At 43.8% G+C, this 11,121-nt stretch overlaps 1 protein-coding gene across 1 annotated transcript; it reads right to left on the bottom strand.

The window, feature by feature from the left end:
- Positions 1-249: 249 nt before the first annotated feature.
- LOC100670765 (olfactory receptor 2V2-like) lies at positions 250-1,485 on the bottom strand. Its single transcript, XM_003404918.3, has one exon. It carries the CDS (start codon positions 1,281-1,283, stop codon positions 285-287), a length of 999 nt encoding a protein of 332 aa, XP_003404966.1. The 5' UTR covers positions 1,284-1,485; the 3' UTR covers positions 250-284.
- Positions 1,486-11,121: the final 9,636 nt, after the last annotated feature.

Below are 11,121 nucleotides of genomic sequence, written 5' to 3'. Positions count from 1 at the left end.
AAGCTCAGAGCATCCGCTCCTAGTAGAAGTAACTTTAGTTTTAAATAAAAGTGAAAACAATCCCAATGCCTTACTTCTACATAGTGTTCCAGTTTACAAAGTGCTCCAGTTTACCAGTGTATAAAAGATTGGAGGATGAGAAGCTTATTTTTCATTGGAGCTAAAGAGCAGTGTTTTAGGGTTTAAAAACCTCTTCCTAAGTGTGTGGCGACTCTCCCAGTATCCCTGTGAGGTAGTGCAGGTGTCGTGATCCTCATTACTAGTGAGTAAACTGAGACTCATTGTTATTTATCCAGTGACACAGAGCTAGGAGGTGGCAGAGCCAGGTGTAGGATGCCCTGCTGGATGCTGATCCTACAACGACCCAGCCTCTCCCTCAGTGCCCCCATCACCTCTCGGTTCCTCAAGCTATAAATGAGGGGGTTGAGCATAGGAGTAAGGACTGTATAGAAGACAGAGACCATCTTGTCATGGCTAGGGGCCCTGTAGTGCTTAGGCCTCAGGTAAATGAACATGGCTGCCCCATAGAAGAGGGAGACAGATGTCAGGTGGGAAAAACAAGTGGCCAGAGCCTTTTTACGAGCCTGAGTAGAACACATATGGAGTACAGTCCCCAGGATACGAGCATAGGAGGCCACGATGATGGAGAAGGGGAGGAAGAGCATGAAGACACAGCAAGCAAATACTAGGTTCTCAAAAAGGGATGTGTCTACACAGGCCAGTTTCAATACAGATAACATCTCACAGAAGAAGTGGTTCACATCCCTCAAGCCACAGTAGGGGAAGGTCATTACTATCACCATCTGAATCAAACCATCTATGATCCCAAACACCCACGATCCTCCAACAATCTGAAGACAGATTCTTTGACTCATGAAGATGGGATAGTGGAGTGGGTAGCTAATGGCCACATAACGGTCATAAGCCATGAGTCCCAGCAAGAGCCCCTCAGAGCCCACAAGAGAAACAAAGAGGCCAGTTTGTATGCCACAACCCACAAAGGAGATAGACTTCCTGCCAGACAGGAAGTTGACTGCCATCTTTGGCACATTAATACAGACCAGCATGAGGTCCATGATGGAAAGCTGGCTGAGGAAGAAGTACATGGGTGTGTGAAGTCGAGGATCTATATAGATGAGTAGGATGAGAAGAACATTCCCACAGAGGGCCACTGTGAAGACCACCATGACTGCAGAGAAAAGAACAAGATCAGTTGGACTGTGGGAAAAGATGCCCAAGAGGACAAAGTCGTCTGTGGATGATCGGTTCGACCAGGTCTCCATGGCTCAATTGTTTCCGGTCACCTGAGAACATGGACAAAATAAAAGTTTGGATTTACTGGCATTTCTTTACTCATCTCTTCATTCTACTTCTTCAGTCAGTGGTTTTTATTGTAACTCATCAGGCTTCAACAACATAAGTTATGAAACATAGAAGAGGACACTTCTTCATATCTCCATGCCATAGCCCTTGCAGTTCATAGGTTGGGACTATATATTTATATTCTTGCAAGAAGGGTAGAAACTGATTTATTTTTTGGGTTACAGAACTGTTAGAAAATCCTTCTTCAGCATGCACAGTCTTGGCTTTGCCGGATGACAATGACTTTTTTTTAATCTGGATCACACAGACTTGGAAAGCTTTCTAACAGAACTTGGCCCATTTCTTTCCACAGAGATAATTTATATGTGCAACAGCAAGGGAAGGGAATGAAACATGAACTGCTCTTTAGCCTGTATATCTTTCTCCATGTTCTGAGTGTTTTACCATGCTAATCATCCTGTTGGAGACCTGGTGGTGCAGTGGTTAAGAGCTTGGCTGCTAACCAAAAGGTCGGCAGTTTGAATCCACCAGCTGCTCCTTGGAAACCCTATGAGGCAGTTCTACTCTGTCCTATAGGGTCGCTAAGAATCAGAATCAACTGGACAGCAATGGGTTTGGCTTTTGTGTTTTTTTTTTTTTAGTCATCCTATTAAATTTATAATGTAATTTATAATGTAGATAAAGGAAGTCCTCCTCTAGTGCCCAACATGAGAAAGGAAGAATTGTAATTGAATGCCATCTTTATCCATCATATTGCAGGTGATAAGAAAGCCACAGGGCCAATGGGAGAAGCAAGGAACTGGTGCACAAAATCATAAGTGTGGAGTCTTCAGTTGTGCTCAGACTATTACAAAAACTTGAGGACCAGCACCCCAGTAGAAGCGGGCTGCTAAACCAGACAGGTAATACCTGCTCACTAAAATATCTTTAGTAGAACAAAAAAAGCCTTATTTGTAGATTCTTTCTAACTTTTTTACTGAACTTGGCTTTCTGAAACATTGTTGTTGTTCTTAGGTGCTATAGAGTCAGCTCCGACTCATAGCGACCCTATGCACAACAGAACAAAACACTGCCCAGTCCAAAGCCATCCTTACAATCATTGTTATGCTTGAGCCCATTGTTGCAGCTGCTGTGTCAATCCGTCTCATCGAGGGTCTTCCTCTTTTCTGCTGACCCTGTACTTTACCAAGTGTGATGTCCTTCTCCAGTGACTGATCCTTCCTGACAATATGTCCAAAGTATGGAAGACGCAATCTTGTCGTCCTTGCTTCTAAGGAGCATTCTGGTTGTACTTCTTCCAAGACAGATTTGTTCATTGTTTTGGCCAAAAAAAACCCAAAAAATCCATTGCCATAGAGTCTATTCCGACTCACAGGGACCCTATTGTACAGGGTAGAACTGCCCTATAGGGTTTCTGAGGACTGCCTGGTGGATTTGAACTGCCAACCTTTCAGTTTGCGGCCGTAGCTCTTAACCACTACGCCACCAGGGTTTCCATTCTTTTGGCAGTCCATGGTATATTCAATATTCCTTGCCAACACCACAATTCAAGGGCATCAATTCTTCTTCGGTCTTCCGTATTCATTGTCCAGCTTTCACATGCATATGATGCAATTGAAAATACCATGATTTACTCACTGCCTTATAAAAGTTTCAATTAATTTACTCAGGCATCTGTCAATAAAAAGGAATTTCCCTTGATCTTTGCTCAAGATTTTTTTTCTGGGTGAAGGGTAAGACCTTACACAATACTGGGGAAGTTAGCACAACCTATACAAGGCAAGGTCATGACACATCCAAACTCCCTGAGGTACTGAATTGCTGGGCTGAGGGCTGTGGGGACCATGATCTCAGGGAACATTTAGCTCTACTGGCATAACATAGTTTATGAAGAATATGTTCTACATTCTGCTTTGGTGAATAGCGTCTGAGGTCTTAAAGCCTGTGAGTGGACATCTGGGATACTCCACTGGTCTCACCCTTTTGGAAGCATGGAATAACGAAGAAAACTAAAGATACAAGGGAAAGATTGGCCCAAAGGACTAATGGACCACATCTACCACAGCCTCCACCAGACTGAGTCCAGTAATACTAGATGGTGCCCTCTACCACCACTGACTGCTGTGACAGGGGTCACAATAGAGGGTCAGACAGAGCTGGAGAAAAATGTAGAACAAAATTCTAACTCAAAAAGAAAGATCAGGCTTGCTCGCCTGACAGAGACTGGAGAAACCCTGAGAGTATGGCCCCCGAACACCCTTTCAGCACAGTAATGAAGTCACTCCTGAGGTTCGCCCTTCAGCCAAAAATTGGACAGGCCCATGGAACAAAACGAGACTAAGGGGCACACCGGCCCTGGGGCAGGGACTAGAAGGTAGGAGGGAACAGGAAAGCTAGTCACAGGGAAACCAGGGTCGAGAATGGAGAGCGTTGACATGTCGTGGGGTTCTTAACAAAGGTCATAGAACAATGTATATACTAACTGTTTGATGAGAAATTAGTTTGTTCTGTAAACCTTCATCTAAAGTACAATAAATAAATATTTTTTTTTCTGAATACATTATTATGAAAGGGAACCAGAGACATGACCTGATTTTATATGGGAAAAAGCCAAATAAAAAAATAAAGGTCATGCATATTAAAAATAAAAAAGCTCAATGGATGATATTCATCCTGAACCCAAGGCAAATTAAAGAATAAATAATTATGAACAACTGAGTTGGAAAATATCTCCATATCCTGACCACAATACTTTCAGCGTTGGTCTCATGCTCTTTCTCAATTTAAGTTTGTTTCCACCCTCAAAGACATTTCTAGTTCCTTAGGCCTCCTTGTCCTCAGAGCCCATCAGCCACCTTCTAATTTCACTTGTCCCTTTATCCATCCAGAGCTGCACTATCAGGCATTTTCCTGGTTCTGAAAGTAGCAATGCAGTATTTTCCTTAACTTTGTAAGTGTTATCTGTTGCTTTGTATCAAATGCCTCCAAAACTTACAACTTAAGATATCAAACATTTACTCTCTCACTGTTTCTATAGGTCAAGAATCCAGGTGCAGCTTAGTTGAATGCATCTGGCTGTAAGTGTTATCTGTTGCTTTGTATCAAATGCCTCCAAAACTTACAACTTAAGATATCAAACATTTACTCTCTCACTGTTTCTATAGGTCAAGAATCCAGGTGCAGCTTAGTTGAATGCATCTGGCTGAAGGTCTCTCATGAGGTTGCAGTCAAGCTGTTGGGTGGGCTGTAGTACTCTCAAGACTTGACTGGAAGAGGATCCGTTTCCAAGATTGTTCATGTGGCTGTTAGCAGACCTTGCTCCCTCTCCACAAGGCTGCCTCACAGCAGGGCAATTGACTTCCTCTAGGGCAAGTGATCAGTGAGAGAATGAGATTGAAAGCACCCTAGATAGAAGCTGCAGTCTTTTATAACCTAATATCAGAAGTGATATCCCATCCGTTCTGATACACTCTATTCTTTAGCAGTGAGTCACTAACTCAAACCCAGATCCAGGGTAGGGGATTACAGAAGGGCATGAAAAGCAGGAGGCAAGTACCAATGGGGACCATCTTAGAGGTTTCCTACCACGCTCTTTTAGGATCCAATCTCAAATACTGATTGCTGATATAAATAAGCTTGACTAATACTAAAGTTAGCAAACAATGTTGCCATACAAGAAGCATGGTAAATTGCATGATGCCTAAGAAACAAATAATTGAAGATTTTGTGTTTGTTAGTATGGGGTAACGGGCCAAGGCCTCCATCCTTGGCTCCAGAGAAACAACCAGTGGAGCATTGGGGTGCCTTGATCTGGGACTCACAGGCCACACCAGAGGATTTGTGCCAAGTAGGGGCTGGCCAGATCAGAAAAGACTCACCTGGGAGGCTGATATCAACTAGTCTCAGCAGGCTTGTTTTCGTCTATCATGCGGGACTGGCTAATAAAAGCCTGGAAGTAAGGGTGTGCTCCCCAAACTTGTGGCTTGCATCTGCCTATTTGGCAGTCTGAAGGACAGTGTCCTTTTAACTTGTGATCTCTGACTTAGCTCCAGGTGGCTAGAGTCAGAGAGAGAGAGTGCCATGGGGCTGGCTGGCAATGAGGTTAGAGGAGTGGACATGTGAGGGCTGTGTCAATCTCCATATTTTGGGGACTGGATTCATGCTGTTTCTGACTATGCAGTCTATCTCTAATCTGCTGAGAAGCAGAGCACTGCCTGGTTCTAGTGACAGGTGATACGTAATTAGTAGAAATAATGTCTACTTTTTACATCTCACAGCATTCATACATCCATTTTTTTCCATTTGACCTCCTAGTTATTCTGCAATGGAGGTACAGCGATGATTAAAATAAGTCCTCTTTTACAAACGAGGAAATAGAGGCTTTGAGGATTTGTCTAGATTACTCATAGCTAAAAAATATAGAAGGGATCTTTTGAATCTAAATCTCCAGATATTTTTCATTACATCAGGCTGTTTATGGGGGAAAACATCCTTAGGAGGGCAAACTACCTTATTTTGGAGAAATTCTCAGACCTTTCAATTCCCTTTTCTTGAAATCTTGGCTCACCAGTATCCTTTCTGATCCATAATCAGGATTCTTAACAATCAAGGCTCCTTTAGATTAAGAGTAGCTCTGGGTTCTTGTCGAATATAAAAATAATAACTTATGGTTACTAAATTCCTTTCTTGTGAGTTTAATTAGTGTAAATGGAATTCCACAAGCCTAGGGAAAAATTACAATTACATTTCTGACCCTGTAGAAGTCAAGGAAAGACCTTGGGCTGATAATGACAAGGCTCTGTTAGAGGATCCAAAGATTCCCTCTGTCTGTGTGGGTGCCTCTTTAAATGACACCAAAATCTTCAATGGTACCCCAAACACCCCTCTAACCCCCAGCCTCGAACTTCCAATTCCCTTCATAATACATAGAATTGCCTGTTTTGCTGGCACCTCAAACAGAAAACTGTAAAGTTGTAATTCTTACCCCCCACAAGCCAGAAAAAGTAGTATCTCGTCTTCTCATTTTATTTCTTTGAAATGACACCTTACTTCCCTAACCATTCAAACTCAAAATGACCCATCCTGGGTTCCCCATGTATGCCAAATATCATCAATCTCCATATCCTAATGGTTTACCATTAGTGGGAAGTTTTGCTTCTTACCTCTGGTTCCCCACTTTCCTCCTTGCTGCCACCGCTGTAATTCAGAGTTTCAGTTTTGCCAGCTTTCATGCAATGGCCTCCTACCTGCTCTTTGAATACTGGCACACCACAGTCATCTCATAGAGACGCTTTGTGAGTTAATTCCTTGCTCAACACTTTGAACAGACCTCCAGCTCTAGCAGATTTAAGCTCCCTCTCTCCTTTTCCAGCTGTTTCTCCCATACCCCCTTCTACATAAGCTCGATGCTCCACCTGAACTGCCATGTGCAGCTCACCAAATAGGACCTTTGTTTTGCCCTCTTTGATTTTTGCTTATGCTGTTCCGTTGATCCAGCATCTCTTCCTCCAAAGATAGGATGGATTGCCCCGTAAGCAAGGTACACATGGGTTTACTTGAGCTTATTTACAAAGATGTGGTGAAAAGATGTGGCGAAACCCATATGAAATTGTGCACTACAAATTAGTAAGTAAACCCCTTGTCCAGAGGCCACCTGTCTAAATGCAGGTGCTTCTCAGGGTTTAGCTCAAACCTGCTTCTGTTGTGAAGGAGCCCCTAGCTGGCCCCCACACTAGGTGATTCCTTCTCATGTCCATTTGGCACAAAGCAGAACATCCTCACTTGTGTTGCAGTCATGGTTCCCAACAACAACCCCCTCCCGCCCCCCACCTCCACCCGGGGCTAATCTTCCTGTTTTTTCACCCAGTGGCCAGAGGAATCATCTTAAACATAAGTCAGATGATGTCACTCTTACGCTCGAGATAAGCCCTTGGCTCTCAACTCACTCAGAGCAATGCCTAAATTTTTGCAAGGCCCCTACACAACCCACCTCCAACCATACAACCATGTGGTCAATACCCCAACTTGGTCTTTTACCCTCACCCCTCGCTCAGAGTGCTTTAGTCAACAGGCCTCTTTATTTTTTTTCCTGAAGAAGCCTGACACACTCCTACCTCAGGGCCTTTCCCTTTCCCTTCCACAGAGTGTTCTTCCCCTGATATCTACATGACTCACCTTTGCATCAGGTCTTCATCCTGTGTCATCTTGCCATAAGAACTTCTTTGCAAACTCTGCATGCTCCACCTATCCCTTGCTTGATTTAAGCCCACATTACTTACCACACCCTGATACTCTGCATGCTTACTTAGCTGGTGGTTTGCTTTGTTTTGCTTCTTACTCTCAGCTCCATCCCACTGGAAGGTGAATGCCATGAAAGCAGGGGTTACTGTCCCCTTTGTTCCCTGCTCTGTCCCCAACATGGCTCTACTGTAATATTTTCTCGACTAAAATAGTACACAGTGAAGTGATATGCAGTTGCAATGTCTGTTTTTTGAAAGCAGAAAGCATACCCCTTTAATTACAAGAGATCTTGAACTAAATGTGGTATAAGTTCACTGCTCGATTCTTTCCTACGAAAGACAGTGAGAGATAAAGTGAGGAATATTTTTTGATATTTATAAAAGATATGTTCTCTGCAAATGGATTATATTGGTATCTGCAAGACATTCACATGGTAGTATGTACATGTTGACCTTAGTTCATTGCCAAGAGTAAACCAGGCAACTTCACAGGTCCATGTCCATTCTCAAACTAGGATGGGCTTTCCCAGATCCTCGACCACAGAGGTGGGCCATGTGAGCTGTGTCTACACAGATCAGAGCACCACCTGTTTCCTGCCCAAAAAGATAAGCCCAGGTGTCCTTGCCACCAACAGCAGCCAGGTGTGATGTTGAAGGGGTTTTTTACCTGAGCAAATTGCTGTTCCCACAGCCTTCAAGCACCATCTTGCATCATGGTAAAAGGACCCCATGCTGAACCAAGCAGCACAAGTGAGCATCCTCCCACCCCAAGAGCTTGCCTCACAGCAGAAGTTCCTCCTCCTGTGCTGAAGATGTCCAGTACTGCCCACCATGTGCTGAGGCCCTCCAGCCCAGGCACCTTCAAGGAGATATGCATGTTCTCTTTCTTTGTCTCTCTGTCTCAATTTCTTATCACTTCTCACAATTTTCACATTTCTCTCTGGCCACCACGCACATATATAGCAAATGCCTCACCCAAGGAAAATCTTTTTTTTTTTTTTTTTTTTTTAAGAGAAACAGAAACTGTAGCAGACAGAAAGCCAGAAACAATTTTTGAGCCCTGAGTCCAAAAACCATCTCAGTTATCCCTAACTGTGGACCTTATTCAGGGCTCTGAGCCTCCGCCAGATGCAGCTGCATCCCTGTGAAAAGGATGATTATGCCAGTTCTCTATGCCTGTTCTATCGTGAGTCTCTGATGAGAATGTTTATATGTAATTTTCCAGTAAAAAGCTCTAAAATTTCGGTTTACTACAATCAATAATAACACTTATCTCTCCATATTGGATGGCTCCTTTGGGCTCCAGATTCTTATATACGCTGTGTTCTCACCATCTCCCCTCACATATCCAAGAGGTTAGTCCTACCTAACCTCTTGCTTGGGGTTCTTGGTCCTCCCCTGAAGAATTGCCTAGCCTCCCACGTTCTTCTCCATCTCAGTTAACCGTAGTTCTGTCCCGTTCCCCAGGCCACAACATTTAATGTCTCTTTGATTCTTCTCTTTATCTTTCACACACTCAATCTATCAGAAACCACTGTAGGTTCTTCTTTCAAAATATAGCCACTCCCTGACTACTTCTCTCTTCTCGCCTGCTCCCTTGCCTAAGCTATAGTCCCTGCTTCCTAGATGAACACAATGGTCCATAACTGGACTGGTCTCCTGATTGCACCCTTGGCCCCCAGTCTATTTGTAACACAGCGGTGGAGGGATCCCATCTCAATAAGGACAAAAGTAAAAACACTTCAAGAATAAAAGCAAAACTGTCATTGGTTGGCCTCCATCACTGCCCAGACCTCCTTCCTTCTGCTCTCCATGGAGCTCCCTGTCTCCAGGCTCACCAGCCTCCCTGCTGTTCCTCCCTCACAGTAGGGAGACGCCAGCCTTGGGTGGCCTTGGCGCCCACTCTTACCTCCACCTTGTATACTCATCTCTTTCCTACCTTCTTGGCAAGATCTTCCCTCAACACCCTATTTAAAGTTGCAATCCTTCTGCCCCTCTTGTTTCTCCTTCCCTGTCGTATGTCTCCTATAGCACTGAAAGCCATTCAACAGGCTTCATCTTATTCACATGAATTTATTTTCTGCTTTCCAACTAGAATTGATGTTCTCTGATGCCACTTTTGCTCACACTGGGATCTCTGGCTCTTAGAACAGTACCTGTCATGTATTATGTTCTCATAAATGTTTGTTGAATGAATAATACCAAAAAAAAAAAAACCCAAACCCGTAGCCGTTGAGTTAATTCCAACTCATAGCAACCCTATAGGACAGAGTAGAACTGCCCCATAGAGTTTCCAGGGAGAGCCTGGGGGATTCAAACTGCCAACATTTTGGTTAGCTGCTCTTAACCACTATGCTACCACGGTTTCCAAGAATGAATAATAGTTACATTAAATTATCTCAAGAAATTATTCTGACATCTTACATGCTCATGTTTCTTACTAACTTCAGTCCTTCCTGCTGTATGTTTAGTTGATGGCCTCATTTTGCTCCCTAAAAACAACACAAAAGAAGCTTCCTCGTCTCCCCAATATTCTTTCAGGGACAAGATGACTCTATGTCCTGTATCTGCCCCCTCCTCCTGTCCCTTCACTTTCATTTCTTCCCACTCTCCTTAGTCTTTCTGCTTTTGATCATACTTCATTTCAGGAACCCATAGCTGATCGCCCTCACCCCCAATCCAGACAGGTGGCACAGGTTAGCAAGACTTTAGGAAAAGAAAAAGAGAGAAGTAGGTCAAAGGAAGAGGATTAGAAAAAAGAGAGACGAAATACAGAAACATTAGAAAATGAACCCTGGCCCTCCATTCCCAAAAAATACTTGATAGAGGAAGACACTAGGAGGAAGGGGAAATGCTGATAGGACATTTGAAATAAATAGAAATTGAAAGTAACCAGCAAAGCCAATAACAGGAACTGCAAGGAACAAAGAAGTGGGGAGACGGGAAAAGACAGAGAGACCCTCACTCACCTTTGGGTGGGCCCCCTGGAGGAAAACAAATTCAGTAGAGAAGCCCTATGGAAAGGTCTCTAGCATCAAAATCATTTCATCTTCCTTCTGTGTTTACACAAACTGGGTCAGAGTGGACAGGCAGGAGCTCCCCTAACCAGTTTTGACCTTTTTCTCACCTCCCCCACTACCTGTCAGTCTGGCTGTGGATGCCCATGTCACCCTCAGCCTGATTCTTCACCAAAACCATAATTCAAACAGACAATAGTCTCCTCTAAGCAAAACGGGAATGGAGGAGGGAGACTTTATCAAGGAGACGTGGTGGGTAGATGGGGTCAGAGCCAGAACCTGTGCAAACAAGCCACAGATTGCTGCCCACTCACCTTCCCCAGAGCCCTGCCTCTCAGTTCAGGTGAGAAAGCCATTTCCCACTACCCACCCAGCTACTTAACACAAAAACTGAGTGAGGAAGGTGAAGTTGACAACTCCCAGGGGAGCCAACCAAACTGTAGCCCTGGAATAGGAACTCCCAAATTTATAATTAAAGAAACCCGAACAGGGAGTTTGAGGACAGGATGAAGCAAGGCCAAAGAGGAAGGTTGGGGACTGGA

This window comes from Loxodonta africana, chromosome 2 (assembly GCF_030014295.1).
Source record: "Loxodonta africana isolate mLoxAfr1 chromosome 2, mLoxAfr1.hap2, whole genome shotgun sequence".
Classification (NCBI taxonomy): Eukaryota; Metazoa; Chordata; class Mammalia; order Proboscidea; family Elephantidae; genus Loxodonta; species Loxodonta africana.
This window is presented reverse-complemented; position numbering and strand designations above follow the sequence as displayed.